At 28.3% G+C, this 27,695-nt stretch overlaps 1 protein-coding gene across 1 annotated transcript; it reads right to left on the bottom strand.

The window, feature by feature from the left end:
* Positions 1-363: 363 nt before the first annotated feature.
* On the bottom strand, positions 364-27,224 carry LOC127285053 (ATP-binding cassette sub-family C member 4-like). The gene is made up of 16 exons (XM_051310854.1): positions 26,675-27,224; positions 24,325-24,434; positions 23,886-23,996; positions 23,671-23,805; positions 23,094-23,298; positions 22,769-22,991; positions 21,866-22,435; positions 21,278-21,774; positions 20,873-21,160; positions 19,349-19,575; positions 18,483-18,979; positions 18,126-18,356; positions 1,932-2,272; positions 1,327-1,572; positions 911-1,210; positions 364-588 (listed from the first exon to the last, which is right to left on the bottom strand). Exons 2-16 carry the CDS (start codon positions 24,396-24,398, stop codon positions 433-435), a joined length of 4,101 nt encoding a protein of 1,366 aa, XP_051166811.1. The 5' UTR covers positions 24,399-24,434; positions 26,675-27,224; the 3' UTR covers positions 364-432.
* Positions 27,225-27,695: the final 471 nt, after the last annotated feature.

Genomic DNA, 27,695 nt, shown 5'->3' with positions numbered 1-27,695 from the left:
AATTTATTAAATTATGTATAATAAAATAATTGAAATAAATTAAATTATTATGAAAATAATATTACCTTGAAATAAAAAAGTGTTTTTAGTTTTAAAAAAAATTATTCAACAATTATTATCATTTTCAGACTACAAATATAATAGATTATTATTTTTCTGTTTGAAACTTTCTCTATAATTACATGCCTTTTTGCATTTTGTTAACAATATTATTAAATATTTAATAAAATAATTGTACTAAATTATGAAATATAAATTAAAAATTAAATTGAATGGACAAAGAATAGAAGCAACGGAGACGGCCAAAGGCCGTCGGAGGCGCTAGTAAATTAACACATTTTAAAATGACACAGAAAAAATAATCTTTCATGAAAAACAAATTATTTTTATTATTACTAACTAATTAACAAGTACAATTAAACGGCAGTAGTACTAAATAAAATCTGACGGTTTGTCCTCGCGTTTTGCTAAGTATACTCGTTCAGCAACTTTTGACAATTGCTCAAACATAGCTTGTCCTGTTTCTCTAACTAAGGAAGTAAATTCACCATTTTGGTTTTGAAGAAGAATGTGTGGATAGTCGAATTCCTGAAACAGTTATTTTTATTTTAAACCGAATTCATTTCAAATCAGGTAAACTAAAAATAGTCGGAGCTGAAAATAAATTTTTTCCCCGGAATATTGTTTTTTGGCCAAACAAAAAAATAAGTTTTGTCTAAAAAGCTTTGAAAAACAACATTTGGGAGAAAAAACTGATTATAAAGTCCGACCATATGCTTAATCTAGGTGATTTGAAATTAATTCAGTCTTTACATAAATAAATAAGCTAATAAAACCTTTTAATTAATCTACGTAATTAATAGGACAATGTAAAATTTTTTGAGATTTAAAAATTTTTAATTAATCTTACCACCATTTTTCCTTTGTCCATAACTAAAACTTTGTCACTGTCCATAATTGTATTCAATCGATGAGCAACAGTGAGAACAGTGCAAGCAGCGAATTTAGTTCTTATAGTTCTTTGAATCAGAGCATCCGTTTGTGGATCCACATTTGCTGTGGCTTCGTCCAACATTAGAATCCGATTGTTCCTCAAAATCGCTCTCGCGAGGCAAATCAACTGGCGTTGTCCAACACTGAAATTACTTCCTCTGTCGGACACTCGACTGTCCAATCCATTGACGGCTGCAATCGCTTCTTTCAGTTCCACCTGTTTGGCATTTATGAAAATTATTTACATTTCCCACCAGAAAATTAATTTACAAATTAAAATTTCAAAGTCCAATCCTCTATTTAGAACTGTCGATTTAAAAATAAGGAAATCACCTCTTCGAGAACCTCCCACAGTAGTCTGTCGGGAAATTCGTTAAAGGGATCCAGATTTCTTCTGATTGTTCCAGAGAATAGAACAGGATCCTGTGGAATGATGGAAATTTGACGTCGAAGATCTTCCAGACAGACGGTTCCCGTGTCTATATTGTCGATTTCAATGACTCCATCGATTTTGGCGAGACGAAAGAGAGCCGCGATTAAAGACGATTTTCCAGCACCGGTTCTCCCAACCACTCCTACCTAAAGAACAGTTTTTTCAATTACAAATTTTGTTAGAATTGAATATTTTCTATTTGCTTAAAACAGGATCACACTGAGAATATTTTAATTACAATAATAACAACGCTCTGAAATAGGAAGCAGTATAAATTTTTACAAAACTTTATTAGAATATTTTCACGAAGATTTCCGATCTGTTTCGATCGCAGCCGAAGACTGGTAAATGTTAGGCAAACACCCTGGCTTCATCACCGCCTTTAAAGTGTTTTGTTAAAGACAATTCAATAATTATTGGTATTTAATAAATTTCAAGTCTGTATCTTCATCTTTATATTATCATTTAGAGATAATATAATTCTGAGTTTGATATAGTTGTTTACCTTCTCAGTTGGATAAATGACGATATTGAGGTCCTTCAAAACAGGAGGATCGTCATTAGAATATCTCAAGTACATATTCCGGAATCTAATGGAACCCTGAGTTGGCCAATTTTTCGGAGGTGTAACAAAAGACTCAATCCTTCTTTGCTTCTTCTTAAACATTACTCCCTTGTCCCGTAAATTAGGTTCTGGTGGAAGTTCAGCATATTCTAAAACTCTTTCTACCGACATTAATTGATTTTCCACTTCTGCACTCTGACGCATTCCCCATTGCATCAATCTCGTCATCGACATAACTTGTGTAATAGCCAAACCCACTTTTCCTCCATTTTCTGAAGAGGCTAAAATAAAAACCATCTTGTAGAAATGATTTTTAACATACCTATCATTAAAATCTTTTATTGCCACTGTAAACTTGATGGTATCATTTTGGAATGCAACGTTTTGATTCGATATAAGGTATCAAATTGATCCAAATATTTGGATTATTTTCAAGAAATGATCCAGAATATGGGATCATTTTTTGATACCTGAATTGGTATCAAAGTATAACTGTCATGGCTGGCATGCTCTTATTGACAAGTTTATTAATTAATTTATTCACTGCACTGAATATTCAGATATTAAAAATACTTTTATTATGGATTTTAAGAAAGAGAGAAGCGAAAACATATAAATTTCGAGCAATTAAATAAGAAAAAATTTATTTCGAAATGAAATGAAATACACTAACCTTTATTTAAGTTTATCACATAAGATTTAAGTTAAGTTCACAATCACAAGACTTGAAAATTTTTAATTATTTTTGTGGTTTAAATAATTATCAATAATTTATTTATTATAAATGAACAAAATTTAAGCAATACACGCTTGATAAATATTTCTAATGCGTTGTCAATTAATGCAATTAATAATTTCCTATTACACAATATCATAATCGACATATATGACATTTGTAAACAAACAGGGTTGGGAAACAAGAGCCCAAAATATATTCGTCCAAAGCGAATTTCAATCCTACCCAACTCTGCTTTGGACGAACATATTTTGGGCTCTTGTTTCCCAACCCTGTTTGTTTACAAATGTCATATATGTCGATTATGATATTGTGTAATAGGAAATTATTAATTGCATTAATTGACAACGCATTAGAAATATTTATCAAGCGTGCATTGCTTAAATTTTGTTCATTTATAATAAATAAATTATTGATAATTATTTGAACCACAAAAATAATTAAAAATTTTCAAGTCTTGTGATTGTGAACTTAACTTAAATCTTATGTGATAAACTTAAATAAAGGTTAGTGTATTTCATTTTATTTCGAAATAAATTTTTTCTTATTTAACCCTCTCCCTGTCCTGGGTTATCCCCACTCTAACGCTATAGAATGTATTTCCCATAGTCCCCACCAGGCGACCGAATTGTCGCTTTTTGTCGATAACGGTCAACTGGCCAGGCAGAGGGTTAATTGCTCGCAATTTATAAGTTTTCGCTTCTCTCTTTCTTAAAATTCATAATAAAAGTATTTTTAATATCTGAATATTCAGTACAGTGAATAAATTAATTAATAAACTTATCAATAAGAGCATGCCAGCCATGACAGTTATACTTTGATACCAATTCAGGTATCAAAAAATGATCCCATATTCTGGATCATTTCTTGAAAATGATTCAAATATTTGGATCAATTTGATACCTTATATCGAATCAAAACGTTGCATGAGTTGATCTTAATTCTTGTATCAATTTGATACCCACAAGAAAACTGTGTGATCTTTTGGTTTAAGGGTATGTGGGAACGTCTCACGTGACCTAATGTGGGAAAATGTGTTTTGATAGTATACATTTCACTCTAAAATGAGAAAAGATTTTTGTCTAAAATTTTGAGGAATGATAAATTAGGGTACAAGAAATCTCGTTGTTCTCCGAAAAATACTTAATTTTGCGTTGAATTACTAAAAAATGAAGTTTAAAAAGTGTGATTTTTAAACGAAAATGAAAAAAAACATGGCGGCGCATACACAGATGACAGACGTTGCTTGAGTGTGTCAGTGCTCCAGTAAACAGCGCCAATTCGAGCGAGTGGCCGCTGAATGAACTATGATGTAATACATTATTTTACTATTTATTGCTTTATTTTTATTATTTTTTTCGTTAAGTTATGGTAAATGAGTAGAACAGCGAGATTCCTTGTACCAAACAAAATCATTTCTCCAAAATTTTTACCCGAAATCATTTTTTATTTCAGAGAAAGTTTCAAACCACAAAAAAACGTCATTTGCCCACATACCCTTAAATTGCTGACTGCTTTAGAACTAAGAACTACCCTATTGAAAAATCTCACATGAGATTACATATGTGAAGTCACAAGCGAAGTCACATGGAAACTGAAATGTGAACTCTCATGAGAACTTACACAAGAACTCAAATTGGAACTAACATAGGAACTCACATAGGAACGCACTTAGTGTTTTGACCCCGGTACACATGTAGGTTCCCATGTGAGTTCTCATGTGGGTCCTCATGCAAGTTCTCTTGTAAGTTCACAGTGAGTTTCCATGCTTGACAGTTTTTTAAAATAAAAATAATTTCAAGTTATAATAAATAACATAATTTATTGAAATAAAAATAAGGTCGTAAGTCAAATCATAGTAATAATTATGGCAAAAATAAATATTTTTTTATTAAAATTAAAACTGTTTACATTTTTTTAAAATTTGAGATTCTTTCTGCAATCTCGAATCTTTTGAGATAGAAAATGGCCAATTAGTTTCATTCGAGCTTCTCTGGGAGCACCCGTGCATTTCGATTCTGTGAGTTTTTTGTATAACAAATCTGTAAAAAGAATCAATAGATTAATTAGATAATGATCTCAGTTTATAAGCAAGCTTTCTACAATTAGCAAATTACAAGCTTGCTACTTATAATTAAAATAAAATTTTAAACATAATTTTTTTTTCAATTTCATAACTTTACCTTCTAATAATTTATATTTTTCGGGTGAAAGTTCCTTTCGCTCAGCAGAATCTCTTCCTTCTTTTATTTTTTTTTTATCTAAACACCTTAATTTTAATACTTCAGGACCCCAAAAAATTGAACTCAGATCTTTGATGAATTTGGAGTCTTGCTCTCTTTTTAAACGTTCCCAAATATCACGGTGAACGTAGTATTCTAATCCCAGATGTACCTATAAAATGTTTATAAATAAGAAAAGAACTAAGAAAGAAAGGGAAAAAGTATATTGAAAGAAAAATTTTTGCAACTTTTGTTTCCTTGAAATGAAAACCATATAAAAAGTAGATTAAAATTTAAGTCATATAAGTTATGATGCCAACCATGAAAGGTTGTTATAAGAGTTTTCTCCTTACCTTATCATTTTCTGTTTCTATGAAACGCTTATAACTCTCCATGGCAGTTGTCCTAATATTTTTCCCCCTGTTGTTATTGACCGTTTCTAGAACTTGAAATTAAAATGAAAAGTTGGATGGATTTCAACACACAAAAAGTAGCGTTATTAGAATTAAATTATAAAAAAAAGTATCAAAACAGATTGTATATTCATTAAGGGGTTACACCACACTAAACGTAAATCATTTTTACGGTTTTAAATAAAAATTTTTTTTGATGAAACTATTAAAGATACAATTTCTTGTAATGGGGGGTATGATAGTTCAAAATATATTTTACCGATTGACTCGAAAATTGAAATACAACTTCTATATATATTCTCCAAAGAGTGACGTAGGATTTTAATATTTTTAAAAATTACATTTTTTTATGATTTATCAAATTTTTCATACACTTAGAAAAAAATACTATTGAATTTATAGCACGTATACTCATATACGTTCAAAAGCAAATGTAGTTAACTTTATGCGACACGTAGTTAAATTTATAGAATTGCATTTGAATCTAAAACTGTCTTCTTTGATTCAATAGCAATGCAATAAAATGAAATATATGTCGAATTATGTTTATGACATCCGCTTTTCAACGTATGTGAATATGCATGCTATACATTTAATAGCATTTTTTTCTCTGGGTACGATTAATACCAACAACAAAGGAATAAAAAAAATTATAATCAGAAAACTTACCATTGAAGTCGATGTTCGCTAAAGGTCTACGTGTGGCGTTAGATTGACCGTTAGAATGATTGGAATCGTCTGTAAGAATAGTCTAAATTAATTATTTCTTACAGGCCTGGCGGACTGAGAAAACCGAATTGGTCTTGATTGGTTTTTCACAGAATTTTATATGTAATTGATAAATATTAATGTTTATGTTACTTAAATCAAAGAAGATGTTATTTTAAAAAGTGATTATTATTATTTTTTAATTTATGTCTTTATATTAAATATAATAAAATTTAGTTTATTAATTCCATTACTTTCTATTCTTTTAAAAATTTTAATAAATTAGAAATTAATATGGAAACACAATCATGACCGAACAAAGTCTCCATTCGGGATTCAAAATCTTCAATAGAAGCAAAATATAAAAATACAAATTGCAATATCTACGTACCATTGGAATCCATATTTAAATGTAATCCATTTGTTGCGTTGGGCAAATTGCCGGATTGATTTAAATATTCTGCCAAAATAATTTTACTTTATAATTTAAAAATAATTACATGCTATATAGTAATAGAAGAGCGGTATTATCCTATACAACTTTTAAGAAATGTAAACTGAGTCCTTATTTTCTTTAAAACATGATCAAAATCAATTTAAAAACATACTAATTATAAATAACTATGATTATTACAAAATAGTTTGCCTTGTTGTTTGAACTTTATAGTATTATTACGTACCATTTAAATCCATGTTTGAATTTAGTTCACGTGTTACGTTGGACAAATCATTAGAATGATTTGAATAATCTGCAAATATAATAATACTTTATATTTTTGTGTAATTGAAATTAAATGATAGTAAAAAAATAGTTTTATCTTCTTATGAAATTGTTATTTTCTCAGGCCTCGAATCGACTTTGAGTCGAAAATATTAAACAATAATCAAGTTTATGAGGCATTATTTTTGCAAAATTGTGAACACATTATTTTTCCATAAATATAATCAAAACTTTATAAAAAAAAGATTTATTTGTAAAGTTTAATTTACTTCTTTGTAGATGATTGTTGCAAAATTTATTTTAAGAATAATTTAATTTAATAATTTAAATCAATTAAAATAATTTTTAATAAAATTTTATGAAATAGTTTTTAAACATGTTAGAGAACCAAGCAGTTTTTTTGAATAATTTTAATGAAACATTTAGTAAATAATTCTTTTCTTCAACATTTTAATAATTCTAAAAAATAAAAAAATTTTTAAAAATTTTAATACAAACTTTTTTTTGTAGATATTTTGAATCTTAGAAAATATGTAGGAATGGAAAATATGGACAACACATATTTGAAATTTCAGAAATTAGAATTGAAAAAATGTCAAAAATTACATTTTTAAAATAATTTTTCAATATCATTTTTCATAAATTAATTCTCATTTGGATTTTTCATTATAAATTTTGATAATCTTATAAATTTTTTAATTTACAATTAAAGTATTTCAAACTTTGATTTTCAAAAACTGCAATGAAAACTTGAAGATAATTAATTATTTTCAAAAAAGTTAACAAAATTTCAATTACTTAGAAACTTTAATTATTCAATTATTTTAAAAAATTTTATTTTTGTATAGAAAAATTGATAAAAATAAATTTTTAAATGTTGAAATAGTTATATTTTTAACTATAAAAATCAAAGTAATTGGCATTTTATACTAAAAAAAATTAATTTTGTTGCAATATTTAAAAAAACAGTCTAAAAATTCGCATTTTTTGAAAATAAGTCGAAAACATTCGCCTTTTCTAAAAACAGTTGAAAAATTCGAACCATCCCAGGCCTGTTTTTTTTTACAAACATCAATTAAACCAGTAAAAACCAACATGCTGATTGTAAATAATTAATGAAAAGTTGTTAGTCTTGTGATTTTAAGTTTATAGCAATATCACTTACCATTTAAGTTCATCGTTAAATTTAGTCTTTGCGCTGCGTTCGGCAAATCATTAGAACTATTTGAAACATCTGAAACAAAAATTTTACTTTACTATCTAATGTACAATAGGGACTTGATTATTTGGACCTTTATTTTTCTGATTATCCACGCAAATTTGAAAAATTTTTTTCCTCAAAGTTTGTAAGAATTTAATATAAAAAATTCATTAGTTCGGATAATCGAGTCCACTGTAATATATTGACGACCTAATCTTACTAAAATTGATGTTTTTATTATTGAAAAAGCAGCTTAATTCTATAACAAATTATACAAAAAATATTTAATGAAGTTTATTTTAAAGAAATTAAATAGTCTCATAACGAAAAAAAAATTTTATAAATAAGAAATATTTCTTTTTTATTTTATTTATTTTATCTTTAAGGAAAAGAAAATTAAAAATTGAATATTTTGTTCACTATTAATTTTAATTAAATAGTTGTCAAAGTCAATTCCAACGAATAAAAATGAGATAATAAATACAAACCAAGTTTTGAATGTAAACTTGCTTCCTCGCACGTCATAATTGCGGTAGACGACCTTTTCGACAAATGTTTTGAAATTTCATCATTATTATTATTTACGTTTCTTAGTCCATCTATTTCCTGTTCATCTGATGATGAATCCGAAAGACAAGAAACCCTTTTTCTTTGATATCGCTTATGAGTCTCTAAGATATCTAAAGTTTCTTGTTGTCTTGCTATTTTCTGGCACGTGTTAACTTTTTTCTTTATTTTCTGTCATAAATAATAAATCTTATCAATTTTTATTTAACAATGGTCAATTAAAAAAGAATGTTAGTATTAAAATTATTGAGAAATAAAATTATGACATAATAAATTCATTATAAGAAATCCAGAAATTGTAGTTTAAAAAGATATTATAATTACTTTAGGTTTAGCTGCTTTACTAATTTTCACATTCATCTCCGAAAAGCTTAGCATCCGCTTATTGGGAAACTTTTTCCTTTTAGTAAGTTTTTCTTGCAACCTACTAGAAAAATCTTCTCTCCTTGCTGCGCAAAAAAACAACAAAAAAATTAAAAATTTAGTAATTAGATACAGCCAGTTTGAAAATAGTATGCTTCCAAATCTATCAACTGAATTAAAAATATGTAAAATAAATAAAGTTTTATCACAAGAAAATTTGAAAAATGTTGCAAAAAAATTCCAAACATTTCCATTTTTTTCGAAATAAATTTATGTTTCCAATGAAAAACAAACTCTTAAAATTTTCCACATCCAAAAAAAATTAATAACATAATTTGATTATGATATATATTACACATATACTTACAAGAAAGCATAAGTATTCGGGCGTTTAATAGACGATCATTTTTTTTGTTGCCTTTTTCCCAAACTTTATACTTCTTCTCAGAAATGAAATCTTTTTCACTTTTAGGATGAAAATTATAAATTTGACTTACTGGAACAACTGTTTCAGAGCCGTCTGTTGAATAGCGTATCAAAGCACTTAGAGCACATACAGAATTTCTATTAGCCATTTTCACCAGTACACTTGATTGAAAAATACCGACAAGCACACTGACAAATTTTTTTCTATTGCTTGTTTGATGCCATCGTGACTCCAAAACAAGCCGGTATCACGTGTTCAACATAAAGCAGTGGTCGTAGCAGAGTTGCCACTGCCAGTTACTCTCTTTAAACACACCTTCGTCTTCACCGTCATTGGTCGAAATGTGCGCGTTAATTTGAAATTTAAAAAAAAATTAATTGACAACTTATTTACGAAATATATTTATGATATAATTACATTAAAAATATGTTCAAAGTTTATATATGTGTTAAAAAATAATTATTTAATAACAAAATGTGCATTTGAAAATTTTTTTCTTCCGAATTTAAAATCAACTTGTGCATTTAAAAGACATGCGCACTTGCGTTTGTATACAGTGACTGGCAACTGTGTAATCCGAGGCCTACTTCGTGTTGTGTTCGTGTATTTCCGTTTTAACGTCATTTTTGTGTTCAACGTTAGTTTCCAAATTGTGAGTGAAAATTATCTTATAAACTAAAAATTTGATGCCGAATTAATATAAGTCCTGTATTTGTTGTGTTAACAATTGCTGAACAATCACCAAGTAAGTAATATATATATATATATATATATATTTATTTTAAAGTAAAAATTTGCTTTACTAGTTTCTCATAGGTTAGAAAATATTACATATTATACAAATACAAATACCGCTTTATTTGAAATGTTAGAATGAAAGAAGAGACGCTTACTTCACCTTTTTTTGAAAATAAGTTAATGTTATATATAAATAATTTTTAGAAATTTTTAAAATTAATTAAAAACAATTTTTATTTTTTTTTAAACAAGAACATTGAATAAATGGACATTGGTCTATTTATTTTGATATCTATTTTATTTTGCTTTTAGAAGCAGAAAACCACAAGGTTAAAATGAGGTGAACAAATTTCTGCTCACTGGCTAAATCAGCCTTAATGTCTGTGTAAATAATAAAATTTCATAAAAATTAAAAGTACCTAATATTCAGACAATTCGATTAAACTGAATTATCGTATTCCGATTTAAGGAATAATTTTCACACAATTTTGTCAAACATTAGCAAATTTCATTATTCAACATTTCTGTTTGTATATAATTTCATATAATTATATAATTGTTCACTACATTGAAAATAGTTTAAATAACTCTAATTTTATTTCTGTATCTAATTTTTTTTATTATTTCAAGATTATGACGAATCGGAGACCACATAAGTATAAACGGTATTTAGAACCAGAGTCCGAGCAACCAATTCCATTGTCAACTTGGAAAAGATTAAATAGACTTCAGAAAAATGAGGTAAATTTGTTTAATAAACCATTTACTGCATAAAAGTAAAATTATTTAATATATAAATGTTCAATTTATTTTAGGATGCTGGCGAGTCTTCAACTGCATTTTTAAATGCTGATATCACCAATGCTACCGAGTACCCTGACAAAGAAGATGAAGAATTTATGGATATTGAATATCATCATGACGAAGAGGATAATCAAAAACAGCAATGCTCTGCGTCCGATTCCATTCGTACCACTGAAATTTTCGATGATTTTTCTGAAGAACTGAAGGTGAATAGAAACAAATTTAAGTAATTCCTATTTTTAAATGTAGCGATTGAAATTGTGATATTCTTTTAAAATAAGCAAGTGAAGATAAGTATTTTTACCCTAGTGGATTTTTTTAGAAGCTCAGGGTGGCCACTATTTTTAGAATGTTTGCCTCCCGGTTTTCTCCCGGTAGAAATTAGAGATTTCTCCCGGTTTTAAAATGCATTTTTTCTGTACATTAAAATAAAATATACAGGGTGTTCCAAAAGTATGGAAACTTGCAAATATCTTGAAAAGTACGAATTTTCGTAAAAAATGTTCAAGACAAAAGTTGTTCCAAACAAAAAGATGTACATTTTTGAAACCAAAAAATTGGGCCCGGAGCCCAATGTTGGGCCCTACAATGAAAAAAGTGGTTTTCTTAAATGAGACCACCAATTTTCAGTATCAAATTCGTAATCCCCATGAAATTCTGCGTTCAGACATGTGGTATAAGTGCCCAAAATATTGGGCCCTATGTAAGATAATTGGCCCAAAATTTTTCTACAGATAAGTAAATTTTGAAAAATCAATCCTTAGGGGGTTTTTGGAGTCACAGGATTAGAAATTCGAAGATAATTTTCAAATTGGGCACAGAACCCAATGTGAGATTCCGCGGCCCAATGTGAGGCCCAATTAAAAAAATTTGTTTTCTTAAATAAAACCCTCTAATTTTCAATATCCATTTCGTAATCGTTTTAAAATTTTGGGTTTATGCTTGTTGTACAAATGTGAAAAATATTTTGCCCAATCCTAGACATTGGACCCAACATTTTTATCAAGTTTGTGAATCTGATGAAGAGAGGAGGGTGGGTAAAAATGTGAGGATGAGACTAAGATTACGAAATGGATATTGAAAATTAGAGGGTTTTATTTAAGAAAACAAATTTTTTTAATTGGGCCTCACATTGGGCCGCGGAATCTCACATTGGGTTCTGTGCCCAATTTGAAAATTATCTTCGAATTTCTAATCCTGTGACTCCAAAAACCCCCTAAGGATTGATTTTTCAAAATTTACTTATCTGTAGAAAAATTTTGGGCCAATTATCTTACATAGGGCCCAATATTTTGGGCACTTATACCACATGTCTGAACGCAGAATTTCATGGGGATTACGAATTTGATACTGAAAATTGGTGGTCTCATTTAAGAAAACCACTTTTTTCATTGTAGGGCCCAACATTGGGCTCCGGGCCCAATTTTTTGGTTTCAAAAATGTACATCTTTTTGTTTGGAACAACTTTTGTCTTGAACATTTTTTACGAAAATTCGTACTTTTCAAGATTTTTGCAAGTTTCCATACTTTTGGAACACCCTGTATAACAAATTTTATTAAGTATAGTAGACATTTTAGTAAACATTTTTGAATTTAGGGAAAACGTGTAAAAATAGGAAATATTGATACAAAAAATAATATACTTCTGAAAATATTTTTCACTCTTTTAGAAATGTATTTCAAATTTTCGTAAATATTTACGAACTTTAACATAATTTATAGTAATTATACAAAATCTTTACTGAGATTTAATATATTTTATATCATTTTTTCCAGTTTGACACGTTTTCCCTAAATTGTAAAGTATTTACGAAATTTTGTTATATATTTTCTTTCAGTGCAGAATTAAAAAATTTTGTATTGTGAGAAATAAAAATAGTTAATTTTTGTTGATGGTATATAAGCATTCCACGTGAGATTGAGGGGTCTATCCTCCGATTCCTTCTATACTACGTTTTTGGGTAGATGAGGTTATGGGTCTAATTGAGTAAAAAAAATTTTGAAAAAAATATTTATTATTTTTCGAGATATTTGCATTAAAAAATTATTGCAACTTTTTTTTAATTACTCATAACTTTTTCACTTTTAGTCCTAGAAAAAAATTTCCTAAACGTTTTTTGCTCAGAAAATATTGAAGTTTATGAAAAAAAATAATTTTGAAAAATAAAAATTTTTTAATTTATTTATTTATTTAAAAAATAAATTTAAAAAAATTTTTTAAACTTATTATCGGGCTCCGTTTACTTAGCGGGGGTTTCCTACCTTCTCGGCACGGTATTTTTCAGTCTTTCTATAAATAACATTTTATAATTAATTTTCGATTTTTAATAATACTTAATATTCTTTTTTGACACAGAATTAGATTACACGTATTATAGATGGAATCGGAGGATAGACCCTTCAATCTTACGTGGAATTGCTCATATATTTTACATAATTAACACGAAATTTTAGGTGGTTAAAAGTTGAACAATTTTCGAATAATTGCGCGAATCACAAAACCAAGAAAATCATGAGCCAAAAGTTTTGAACGTTGAAATGAACAAAATTTTTTTTGTAACTTATTTAAGTACGAATTTTAATATAAAATATTGTTTTAAATATATAAAAAGAAGTTATTAATTTAATATTTGTTTAATTTACTGTTTTATTTTACATTGACATTATAATTTCTAATAATTTATAGATTGAAAAAAATATTTTGGTCATTTGAACGTTCAAAACTTTTGGCTCATATAAAATCTCCCGGATTAATTTTTCAGTCCCGGCTTTCTCCCGGTTTTCTCCCGATTCAAATTTCTCCCGGTTATCCCGGTTGGCTGGCCACCCTGGCTATATAATTTCAGTGTATTCATATTCTTCTCTTATAATAGTAAATTATTTTTAAAATATTTTATGAAAATTTAAAAGAGAAATACTAAAAAATAACTATATTAAATTAAATAACTATATTAACTAAAAAAAATACTATAATAAAAATAAAACTCATTGACACGAAATTTTTGGAAACGTCTCAAAAAAAAAATTCTAGGTGCACAATGTAGCACGTTACTGGATTGTCTGGAATAAATAAACCAACATTCTTTTGTTAGACTGCAAAAATCAACACCTTAAAATACATTGTAGCCACTTTTAAGACTTTTAAAAGATCTTTCATCTTGAAGATTATAATTCATTTTAAGATGCTATTAAAAACTTTTTTTAAACAACTTAAAAGTGCCAACCAAAATATTTTACAACAAAATGCCTTTTTGGCTATTTAGCGATTGAGTTTCTCCAAGTGACCTTGTCAACCTTTTTCAACGATATTTGAATTTTTAGTCCAATTTGTAGGTCAAAATGCAAATTTTTGCTTAACAAGTCGGTAAATTTGTTAATGTAAAATAAGAAATAATAATTTAAAAAATTAAGTCAACAAAAATCTAGTGATTTTTGTGTAGAAAGAGTGGTTTTTCGAAAATTAAGTGCTAATGTGTTCTTTTTTACACTTTACTTTTATATTTTCACCAAATATTTATAAAATGTTATAATATTATAATAAAAATATCCAAAGTGAAGTATTTAAGCTTAAGGAATTTTTCTAGAATTCCTTCTTTATTAAATTTGACATAAATTTTCCAAAACCCACCAATAATATATAAATGTTTATCTGGTTACGCACAAATTTATTTTAAATGCTATTTGTAGAATAATGTTAATGAAAACCAGCCAACAACTATCAGTAGTGATCAAGTTCAAAACATTATTGAATCATTAGAAGAGGATTTAGATGAAAATGAAAAATATTGTGAGACAAATCATCAGGTATGCATGAAAATGTTACTTCAAAAGTAAATTTAATTATTTCTTGGTAATGTTATTAGTATATTGATTTTTCATTGTAAATTTGTTTTTAAGTATCTAGAGCGAGATTATGAAGATGATCTTTTCCCGGACACATTAAAGGAAGATGAAAACTCAATGACATCTGACAGTTTGCCGGCTACGTTCAAAAAATCTTTTTCATCCCTTCAAGATATGATTAGCAGTGAACATATCAAAACTCTCATAACAGCTCCAATCGTTGCAAGTACAAGTGAATTAGTATTACTACTTTTGAAGTACGCAATTGTTCACGCGTTGTCACTAACACAAATTACAGATTTGTTTTTGTTGATTAATTCTATTTTTGCATACAATATTGTACCAAATACGCGATATTTAATCGATAAATTATTTTATCCAAAAAATTGCATGGAGCTTCATGCAACTTGCCCAAGTTGTTCTGCTTATATGGGTAAATTTAAAAAAGAAGACCGTTTTGTAAAATGTAAAATATGCGGCAAAAGTGTTAACGTTAAAGATTACAAATATAAAGATTTTTTTGTCATGATGGACCCATCTTCACATATTGCAAATTTGATTTCTTACAACAGTGAATATTATAGTTACGTGGTAAATGAACGCATTCATGAAAAAGGTGTTATGCGCGATATTTACGACGGTAAATTGTATCGTGAATTTGTTAAAAATTTATCTGATGCTGACAAACATAATTACGCTACTTTAATTTTTAATACCGATGGAGCACCACTATTCAAAAGTTCTACTTATTCTATTTGGCCAATTTTCATAATGGTAAATGAACTGCCTTTTCACGTTAGGACAAAGGATTTGATTTTAGTCGGTCTTTGGTTTGGCAAAGAAAAACCAAATATGAACGTTTTTCTCGGTCCGTTTGTGGAAAAAATGAATGAACTTGCAGTAAAAGGAATACAGTGCATAATAAATGGAAAAGAAACTATTATAAAAGTCTTTAATCAAGTTTGCTGTTGCGATTCAGTAGCTCGCGCACCAGTTCAGGGATTTGTTCAATATAATGGAATTTATGGATGTAATCAATGTTTACACCCTGGTGAATGGGTTCTTAATAAAAGGAAATCAAAAAAACGTGCTTCAGGATATATTAAATATCCTCTGCAAAGTGAAGTTCCCGAAAGTAGGAATATTGAAGATACCATACGGCATATGAAAGAGGCATCTAAATTGAAAAAACCGGTTTTTGGAGTTAAAAGTGCATCTCATTTGATAAATTTAATCAAATTTAACTTTATATTAGGTTGTATACCTGATAGTATGCATTTAATTAGCGGCGTATCCAAACAATTTGCTACAATGTTGTTTGGCAATAAACAGAAATCTGGTCTGTTTTCGAAAAATATTGTTCCTGACATAGACACTATACTAACAAATATTAAAGCACCTCATCAAATTGTTAGATTAACGCGTACTTTCACAGAAAAGGAATTTTGGAAAGCCCGTGAATGGGAAAATTGGACCCTGTTTTTTAGTATGAGTATTTTTCAAAAAGTTTTACCAAAAGAATATGCAATGCATTGGGCTTTATTTGTCGAATCTATCTATTTATTAATGAAAGATGAAATTACCAATTTTGAAATAGATTTGGCTGACCAATTGTTACAGGAATTTGTTATGAAAACTGAAATAATATATTCAAAACCATCCATGACTTTTAATGTACATTTGCTTGTTCATTTAGCCAGAAGTGTTTATAATTGGGGTCCATTGTGGGCTCATAATGCTTTCAGCTTTGAATCTGGAAATGGCGATTTATTAAAAGTTATTCATGCTGCAAAAGGTGTCCATCATCAGATTTGCCGTCGAATAAGTTTAAAATATTGCGATTTAGTTTTAAAAGACACTTTATATCCGAATTGCTCGTACCCAGTTAGAATGTTATATAATAATCTTGGTACAACATTTGCTAAAAACTCCTTACAAATTCGGGAAATAAGATATTTCGGTACGCGAACTTCGGTAGAAAAAGTATGGGTGGAAACATTAAGTCTGTCTGAACAAGCAGTTGTATATAAAAAAATTGTTAAATCGAACTGTTTGTATATGTCTTCTATGAAAAACAACGAACGCTCTGATAATTCTTTTGTAAAATTAAATAACGGTTCATATGCACAGATAATTTCTTTTATAGCAGATCCATATAATATGCATGAGTACACAATTGTCAAAATGATAAGAACCACAGACTGTTTCGAGAAATCATGTAATATGTTACAAAAAATTATTAATGTTGATAATGAAAATTCTGCTATACCCACAATAGAAATCTCTAAGGTATGTGTGTACACGAAAGTAAATGATTGCGCGCAGCTGTGTGCAGTACCTAATTTGTATTATTATTAAATTTATTTTCTGAAGCTATTTAAAAATGTTGAATTTCCATGGTTGTAATTATCAAATGATTATAATAATATATTTTTTATTTTAATTATAATTCATAGATATTCTGAATTATCCTTCTTTTCAGTTTATTAAATTTTAAAATTTCTTTTATTGGAAAATTTATTCTAAATAAAATTAATTGATAATTAACATTTCTTTTAATTAAAAACAATTCTATTATAAAATTATAATATATAATTTCTTTCAATCATAATTCATGGATTGTCTGAATTACTCTTTATTCTTTTAGTTAAGACAGCTTTACAATTATAATTAAAAGTATTTTTTGTGTATTAAAAAGAATTTTTGAATTTGAGGACCTACGTGAGAACTTACATGGGAAACTACATGTGTACCGGGGTCAAAACACTATGTGCGTTCCTATGTGAGTTCCCATGTTAGTTCCCATTTGAGTTCTTGTGTAAGTTCTCATGAGAGTTCACATTTCAGTTTCCATGTGACTTCGCTTGTGATTTCACATATGCAATCTCATGTGAGATTTTTCAATAGGGTATCGAATTATCGATATCTTTCGAACTATCTGGAATTAGTCCGAAACAGTCAGGATTATCGTCAGGTTTTTGTCATTCTGAATTAGTAATAGGTTAAATACGAAATTTTTTCGGTTTGTGTAACTAGTGAATCCAAAATTAATTTGGTCTAATCTGAATTCAGACTGATCAAACGTAACTTGTGAATGCAGATTTCGAATTTACTAATTACACAAGACGGATAAATTTCGGATTGAACAGAAGTAATTTCGCATTCACTGTTTATGATCACGATCTGTAAATTAATTTCGGATTAGATCGGATTAATTCTGGATTTATTAGTCACACAAATAACATTAATTTTGAACTTAACTGGAGTAACTCTGGACGACAGAAGCTTTACTATATACCGGACTGTTTTGGATTAATTCCGAATTCATAGCAACATGTCCGAAGACCATTGGAAGTAAAAAAAGAATCACGATTAATTTCTAAATACTTACAATCACTGCCAATGAGAAAACTAAACGTCACCAGTGTCGTAAAAATAAAAGTAAAAATATCCAATGAAAATCCAAAAGCCGAACTTGTCACGATGAACATAAACCACGAAGAGGTATGCAAATCTTGAAATTTGTCGAATTCATGTTTGAGAATTTCTTGAGCTCCAAATGCTCGGATTGTCGTCAGTCCATTGAGGGTTGCATTGAGATGAGTAAATACCGGTGAACGTGCTAGTTACAAAATTAATAAGAATTTAGCATATAAGAATTTATCCTTTCGTAAAATTTTGCGGAAGAATAAATTTATTGAATAACGAATTTTCATAAAATTGAATTCAATTAAAATAAAGCACATACTGATTCCCTCTAGGCGCTTAATACTTTTGCTTGTCTTGATATAAATTTTTCGATCCCAATAAAATACGGTACCAAGGAAAACAATTGGAATGATATAGTAATAGTTGACGGTACAAGTGATAATCAAAAATCCTATCATCATCATGATTACTTGTCCAGCATCCAAGACAGCTTTGGGCAATAATTCATCTATTCCTCCCATGTCTTTTGAAAATCTATTAAGAATTCGACCACTTGGATTTGTATCAAAAAATCGCATTCCCGTTCTAATCAGCGCACTAAATACCATGTCGTGTAAACGTTGACTCGCTCTCATACATAAAGCGTAAAATGCAAAAGATCTCGTAATGGCGAGAAAAAATATTGATGTTACTATTCCAATATATATGTAAATGTAAATTTCCTGTGACCATGGTTGAACTTTAAAAAGTCCTTTGTTTGTATTATTTCGTGTTATGTTTGCAGCTTCATATAGTTTTGCTTCTTCTGCTGTCACACTAAAAATAGTAATTTCATATTACATAATTATGTGACGATCTGCGAGAAAAGAGACCTTAAAGGCAGAAAAATTTAATTTATGTTTAGTTGATAATTTAAGTTTAATTCATTTTTTATTATGTAATAACAAAATCAGTTTCTATTGAATATTTTGGATCAAAAACATAAACTTCTCTATTAAAAATTAATTATCTTTGTGTATTTTCAGTCCAAAAATCACAAACATAACTTAAAATTTTTTGCCTCTAAGGTCCCTTTCTCGTGGAGTGGCACATATATCATCATATGATATTAAGATTCATAGTACATTTAATATTTAAAAATATTTCTAATAATATGTTGATTGTTTCTCGTATTCTCAGACTTACAGAAGAGGGACATAAAGGTCATTTAAAGTGGCAGCAACTTGAGTCAAGATAAATAAAATAAGCACAATGAAACTAAAAAATAAATTAGCTCCAGCTCTGAAATAATTGAGAAAAATAGACCCCTTTACACTTCCCTTTGAAGTTCCTTCTACCAATGCGTCCATATTTTTAAGATCTTGCTCTTCTTCTTCAATATCCGCATCACCAGCACTTTCTGATGTTTTACTCTGACGAAAATTAATTGTTAATAATTTATAAATCTCAATAATCCTTTCTTGATTTCAGAATTTTTTTTTTAATCTTTATCAGTGTTGCCACAAAAATAAATTTTTCAATTTCCTGAAATTTCCCTGACAAACAAATTTTAGTAAATTTAATAAATTATAATAGAAATTTAATAATTGAAGTTAAAAAAACGCGTTTTCTTATATTTCACTGTTTTGCTTAGCATTAATAACCCCGAAAACCTCCATGTAACGAGTTTTAAGCGAATAGGATCAATTAAAATTTTTTTTTTTTTGACTTTATTGGATACTTCATATTGAATACTGAAAATCCAACATAAAATACGTAATCAGCGACCCCAAAAAACCCCGAGTAAGGGAATTCAAGTGAATCCGATGCTCTATGATTAGAAACAAAGTAGTTTTTTGTAATGGACCAAAGAAATGTAAATTGGCAAATATTTTGAAAATTTGACCTAACTTTGTATCTATTAGGTGCCAAGCTTCTTCAAATTTTGCACTAGCACATTTTAACTAATTGTAAGTAAATTCTTTGCCGACTATCTGTTTCAGTAATTAGTAAACAAAACGATTATTAATAAAAATTAACTATAATTTTCAGTGGAAAGATAATTGAAAAAATAGTCAAATTTAACTAATTCAATTAAGTTTAAGAGTGTTCAACGGTCTCTGAAATTCTTTGGCATTTAATTATCGCACCCTATAAAAACGGCACTGAACGTGAAAATGATAAACATTAATTTTAAAACACTATTTTCTCGAATTATGAACACTTTTTATAAAATCGAACAACGTTGCAAGATTTCTTATCTTATAAATTTCCAAAATTCAAAAGATTTTTCAAATCCATGCAAAAATTCGATCGCAAAATAGAAAAAGGAAAGTAATAATAATGACAGCTGCGACTTTGTGCTCCCTGCATGCTTCTGCCACCTAACGGCTACAGGACGTAATAAAGCTAAAATTATATTACTTTCCTATTTCCATTTTTACGATCGCCTTTTTGTATGGATTTGAAAAATCTTTCGGAATTTGGAAATTTATAAGATAAGAAATCTTGCTACGTCGTTCGATTTTATAAAAAGTGTTCATAATTCGAGAAAATAGTGTTTTAAAATTAATGTTTATCATTTTCACGTTCAGTGCCGTTTTTATAGGGTGCGATAATTAAATGCCAAAGAATTTCAGAGATCGTTGAACACTCTTAATTAATCTAATTTAATTCACTTATCAATACTAATTGTAAGAAATTTTATTTTTACTATAATTATATACTTACTCTATTACTCGAAATAGAAAATTGTCTTCGCATTGTATATTTTTCTATGGATGAATCTTCCTTATTATCAGGTTTACTTTCCGCCGCTATGAGAGGCATATATTCAGGATGACTTTGCAGAAGCTGCTGATAATTCTTGTAAATTTGCATCTTTCCTTGATCGAGAAGAATAATTGCATCGACTCCTTTAATATACTGAAGCTGATGCGTTGCGAGAATTCGAGTCTTACCGGACAAATAGTGTTTCATACACTCTTCAAATAAATGCTTCCCCACGTGAGCGTCCACCTAATTAACATTCCAAAATTATTTCCAAATTGCGTTTTTATTTCTAAACGTGAAAATACATTTGAACGTAACTATTATTTTCTAATAGTGGAAGAAATGGTAAGGAATGAGAATTACCGCACTGAGAGGATCGTCGAAGAGGTAAATGTCGGCCTGCCTGTAGACAGCCCTCGCCAAGTTGATTCTGGCCTTTTGCCCTCCCGACAAGGAACTTCCCCTGTCGCCAACAACGGTCTGGTCTCCTTGAGGAAACTGTTTGAAGTCTCTGAGGAGAGCGCACGCTTTGACGACTCTCTGGTACCTTTGTCTGTCGTAGGCTTGGCCGAAGAGAATATTCTGTCTGACGGATGATCCGAAAACCCAGGATTCCTGACCTGCATAACTCAAACCGCCCTTGACTCTAATACTTCCCTCTGTAAGTGCGATTTCTTTTAAAATTGCAGACAGCAATGAACTCTTGCCAGCTCCAACCATTCCAATTACCATGTACAATTTTCCGGCCTCAATTTCCAGATTAATCTTTTCCAAGGTGTTCTCCGATTGGCCGGGCTCCCATTTTGCTGTCACATTATCCAGCTTTATTACCCATATCTCTGGAGATTCATCCATCACGTCTATTTTTAACAAACAAATAAAAAAAAACATTTCACATTACTTACCTTTTATGGGTGATTTTCTATATTGTAAAAATGTGCATCAACAAACCATTTCGTCTTATTTTTAATTCTTCGTTAAGATTTTCATCAATGGAAGGGAGATCAGGTTTAATTGAATTTCTCTTATCAGTTTTCTTAGTTTTTCCATTAGTTATATATGACTGATGCAAATGAGGATTAAGTTCTTGATATTCGTCGTACATCATAAAATGTTGCAATCTTCGAACAGCCACTAGGCATTCTGCAATTTCCGCGTAACCTTGTACAAACATACTAGTCATTGTGTGTGCCAGAACAGCAAAATATGATGAAAAAACAAAAACTTTGTCAGCCGTTAATTGTTCTTTATATAATAGCATTGCCAATAAAGTTGCAAATAAAGCCACTCTAGTTGTGAAGATATTAAATGTCATGAAAATTGCCCGAATCCAGGAGCTTTTTGTGACAATTTTCAGTTCCAATTTGCGAGCAATTTCCACCAAAGCGCAAAATGGCTTTTCCCATGCGTACATTTTTATCACTTGAACTCCTGAGATTATTTCATCCATAAGTCGCACTCTTTCGTCTGTTTTGATTGCAGTCTGCAGTCTATAAATTGATGACAACTTGCCGGTATATGCTAAAATAAATATTGAAAATTAAGAAGAAAATCTAACATTTAAGTTAATAACCACATTACACCTATCGGAAATTTCGTGGCGTCAAATTAAAACACAGAAAATTAAAAGGCATTAAAATAAGCTGCAACGCTTATTATTTTAATCCAATTTTGCTTATTTTAATCCATTTTGGTATTAAAATAAGCAAAATTGGATTAAAATAATAAGCGTTGCAGCTTATTTTAATAACTTTCAATTTTCTGTGAAGTTATTGAATTTTTATTTAACAGAATTTTATGAAGTAAAATTAATAGTGAAATCGAATTTTCATATCGAACAATAATTCTTATTACATTGTATTGGCACGACGACAAAAACAACAGCAATTCCAATAAGTCCAGCATATCCAGCTTGATTGTATAAAAAATATCCAATAATCAAAGCTGAAAGAGGCGCTGTCCACATATAATGGATTAAAACAAAAACGCGATCAAATCTGTTGACATCGCTTGCGACTAAATTTACTATTTTCCCTGGGGCCGTTTCTCCCAGAGCAGTTTTACTAAGTTTCAACGCCTGGAAAATAATTAACCGAATAACTTATTAAATGGATCTTAGTAAAATCTTTTGAAAAATCTGTTACACTTGCAGAAATGATAAAATATACCAAACTAATACCTTCCTGTAAACAAGTGAACCAACAGCTATCCGTGCTTTACCTCCAATATGAACAGCACTATTTATCCATTGATGCAAGGTAATCGCATTTATAGCAGACCCAAGACAAATTCCTCCAGCAAACATAAGTGCTGTTTGGTACGAAACATCTGTATTTGGTTTAAAATACTGTAGAAAACCACCTAAAAGTAGTGGAGTTCCCATTCTGTATGGTTTAACAATACAGAACTCATTTTAATTATACATTACATTATTATACATTAATTAATAAAATTGTTATAGAAGTATCACTTTTCAAAATGCCGTCAAACCGAAAGGACAGCATTTATGTAATTTGGTATATAAATAAACTATATAGAAGAAGGTTCTAAGGATTATGTTATTAATTTCATGAAAATTATACTTTCTCATAAAGATAGGATAAAAAATATTTCACTATAATGAACCGTTCAACTTGATTTAAATACTTTTCACAAAAAAGCATTATTTGTAAGCAAATAAATAAAAGATAAAATATATATACTTTATTTCTAATTGAATTAAATTTAAATTTAATATATAAATAATGTTTACATACCTTAAGATAAATTCATTAAATATGTGAAGTATACCAATAACAGAATATTCCCACAAAAATGTTCGAAAAAGTGTTTTCAATAAACTAACTTTCTTCTTATGTTTTTTCGCATTTTCTACTTCTATTTTCCATTGACTGAAAAAAGACATATATATATATTTAATGGAAAATAATACTTTTGAATTTATAAAATAATATTAATAACAAATACCAACTTTTCTAGTCTGTCCCCAAGAAGGGATGATTTGTCTGTTTTTAGTGGATCGAATAAATCTTCGGTTCCTAATTCTTTTGTGTAACCTATTTTAAAAAAACGTACTGTCCACCTAAAATAGTTTATTGTTAAATACTATAAAGTATTATTCATTAATTAAACGGTTTTAATGAACATGGGTATGCTTCTTTTGAAAGTTCCCTTTTTGAACCATTTTTTTCCCCTTTTTTTTAATTTTTCGAATTTGTGAATTCACTATACATTATAATTACTGTCACCTTGTCAAAGTGAAAATCTTACCTTCACAGTTTTGTAATAAAATAAAATTAACTATAATGAAAAGTGTAAATTTTCACTAAGAAAATTAACAATACATAATAACGAAGAGATTTTAAAAAAATTAATCAATAAGGGATCTTTCAGGAGAATCATCCACATACCACCATAATAAAATTGATAGCCATGATGCTTTTTCCCTAGGATTTGGTTTCACATTCTCTTTTCTTCCATCCATATTGTAAATAGTTCATTGAGCTGATGAAGCTTTTACCTAAATTGACAAAACTTATAAATAAAAAATATTATAAATAATGAGAAAATTAATTATGAAACAGTTACCGTCAAGCGAAACGTTTATTTTTTAAAAAAATAAAAAATGAGTCAATTGTAATTTAGTGATTTTGGCTATTTATTTGTACATCGTTTTCAAGTTAATTTAAAAAATGTCTCAATCCACTGAAAATTATCTGGGAATGGAATTAAGAAATTCATCAACCATAATATATTATCGTGTAAATTTTATTTTCTTTTGAATAATATAAATATATTAATCATAGGACGCGTTAACGACGTAATTTCGTAACCTTAAATATAAATAATAATAATAATAATAATAACAATAATAATAATATAATATATATATATTTTAATATAATAATTTATTTGCTATTAAAATTTGACGAAGGTATTTTGTTTCAGAAATATTAGTAATTTGACAATTTTTTGTTTGAAATGGCTTAATTTTAAGATATTAAAAACTAGGTGTTCATTTCATGACCGTTTAGCTTCCTCATCATGATACACTTATATTCAAGATTAAAAGAAGGATTACAACTAAAATAGCGATCAATTTTATAAATAATAGTAAAATTTAAACTTTGTATACCTCAATCGATTTGTTTTTATGCCAGGAATACAATTTTGACAAGAATTAATTAAAATTTTTATATCAGAAAAAGTTATTTCAAAAAAATACAAAAAACGATTATTTTCAAAAATTCAAAAAAATGATTTAATCTATAGATTTCAGTAAAATATGAACTTTATATAGGCTAATCGACTCGTTTTAATGCAAGAAATAAGTTTTTTTACTAAACAAAATTAAATTTACAAAGAAAAAAATATTTTGAAAAAAAAAATTTTTTTTTTTAATTTTGAAAAAATTGTAAAAAATAAAATGTTTTGAATATATTCGGAAATCCTTGTGTCAGATTTTAGGTATTAATGATTACAATAAGCATACAAAATTTTAGGACAATCCGTTAAAACGTTTCTGAGATAATTTGTACACAATATTTTGTGACATACACACACACATACATCTGGACATTTACTCAGGACTTCATATATATTATTTCTAGATGAAAATGAGTCCATATAACCCAATTTTAAAAAATCGAAAAACGTCACGTATGCAAAGCTTCCTCATGAGGAAGCAATAATTTGATAATTCTCTCTATTCTCACTAAAAGAACAGAGAGATATGAAATTGTTTTCTTAACTCCCTAGAATTAACTTTTTCAAATAAAAAAAATTTCATATTTATAATATTTCTTTAAATTCAAACAAAAATCACAATTTTTATCCATTTTTTATAAACAAATTTTATTAAATCCATGAAATTCATATGTTTATGATTTTTTCCAGAAACTCGCAATTTTTTAATTGAAATATTGTGACGATTCAATTCGATAATAACAAATGAATAGAGGAGTTGACTGTTCTAAAATTAGCAAAAAAAAAAAAAAAAATTAAACATTGTTTCGAGTGATATGAAGTATAATATTTATTATGTGGAATCATGTTACCTAACAGTCGTTTGCAAACTAACAATGTGGATAAGTATAATTATATTATATAGTTTATGAAAATTGCACAAAGTAATTATTTATAACTGCTAGAAAATATAGAAATTATATTGTTGTTATAATAAATGCGGAACTGTAAAAGAAAGATAACCGTCCAAAGTAAAAATTTATGACTATTTAAAAATTCTAAATATATCTATTTGTTTGTAATTAATTTTCTTCATCGCTGGATAACATATTATGTAGTTCGAGGACATTCTAAATGATGATTTTCCATTATGACAAAAAATTAAAAACAAATAAAATTTTTCATAAATTGTTAACACAAATTATAAATTTTCCAAGCACTATCATCAGGAAGTAATAAAACTATGGATTCTTTTTGTTTGTAGGATAGAGCGGGGTGAAATGAACATACGGGGGTCAAATTAGATAAATAAGTTTATTCCCTGCGTTATTATTTCGTGTCAATTTAAAATTTACTTGGAAATGTAATTAACATTATTAATTTTTTTGATATTCAATAAAATATTTACAAAAAGTATAGTTTATTTTACATCAGAATTTAATGTCTTATTTGACCACGTATGCTCATTTCGCCCCGCTCTACCCTAGTTTTTTTTTTACGAGATTCTCTTTTTTCAATCTCTTTCGATCGACTACCTGTTAAATTTATTTTTAAAACAAGAAAATAAAGTATTACCTTTACGTTTAGTAGTAAAAAATATCGAATATTTCTTTTTACACTCACTGCATCATAACTTTAATAAAGCACTTTAACTTTACTAAAATTTGTATTTTACTATATACCTTTAATTTTAACACTATCTTTATTTCATTTTTAATTTAGAAATTATAAATAAAATTTTACAAAATAATTACTACAGTGCTGGAAAGCAATGTGTTAACTGGTCCAAACTTATAAAGACACTGAGAATGAAGATGAAAATATGTTTGTCACTCATGAAAACTGTTAGCAGTATCTCTTCCCCTTCCATTTTTGAATAATAATCAAAGCTATAAGTTAACTAAAAAATGTGACTTATTTTAAGCTAACAAATTATTTCCTGAAAGAAAGAATTATCAGGTACTGACGTTATTATTATAAGTGTGTACTTGTGCATTGGTATATTTTAATCGTTTTGTCGATAACGTCACTCAGGTAATTTAAATAAAAAACCAAACAAAAAAAGAATATATTGAGTTTTAGGGTCAGCCGGGGTAAATCCGAACGCTAATTATTTCAGCTTAATTAAAATTTTAAAAAATAAATTATAGACATAAGAATTTTTACCTCAGATCCTCTTGAAGAGATTCTAAGTATTATCCCATTTTTCGTTTGTTAATTAGCAACAGCATAAACAAAGATAACGAGTATTGCAAAAAAGGTTGAAAATCAAAGATGACACTCTTTCAGTATTTTGTCTCGTATTTGAAGAAAAAGAAGCTAAAAATTCATTTTATTATTTATAATTGTTTGTTACGAATACTAGAACAGAAACTATTTTACATTTTTGCCTTCTGTAAAATTTTATTAATAATATCAGACCGTTCGTATTTACCCCGGAAAATTGGAAAACCGGGGTAAATCCGAACGGTATTTTCAATCATTTTTTCTTATATCAAAAATTGTTTTTATTTGATTACACTATTATTTTAACATTATAAAAGTACATAGAAAAAAGTTTTTCTTTCTATATGTATCCTCGTTAGTAATTAATAAG

Source organism: Leptopilina boulardi, unplaced genomic scaffold, assembly GCF_019393585.1.
Source record: "Leptopilina boulardi isolate dan_hultmark-lab unplaced genomic scaffold, ZJU_Lbou_2.1 LbouV2_121, whole genome shotgun sequence".
Taxonomy (NCBI): Eukaryota; Metazoa; Arthropoda; class Insecta; order Hymenoptera; family Figitidae; genus Leptopilina; species Leptopilina boulardi.
Note: the sequence above shows the minus strand (reverse complement) of the source record. Positions and strands in the feature narration are given on the sequence as shown.

What these genes read in the sequence shown, in the direction of transcription:
- LOC127285053 (XM_051310854.1), bottom strand. Translation starts at nt 24,398, where the DNA reads ATGGATGGAAGAAAAGAGAATGTGAAACCAAATCCTAGGGAAAAAGCA. An exon ending in TGTCGTCGTGCCAATACAAT is followed by an intron (nt 22,436 to 22,768) that starts GTAATAAGAATT and finishes TATTTATTTTAG; the next exon opens with CATATACCGGCAAGTTGTCA. An exon ending in ATTAAAAATAAGACGAAATG is followed by an intron (nt 21,775 to 21,865) that starts GTTTGTTGATGC and finishes TGTTAAAAATAG; the next exon opens with ACGTGATGGATGAATCTCCA.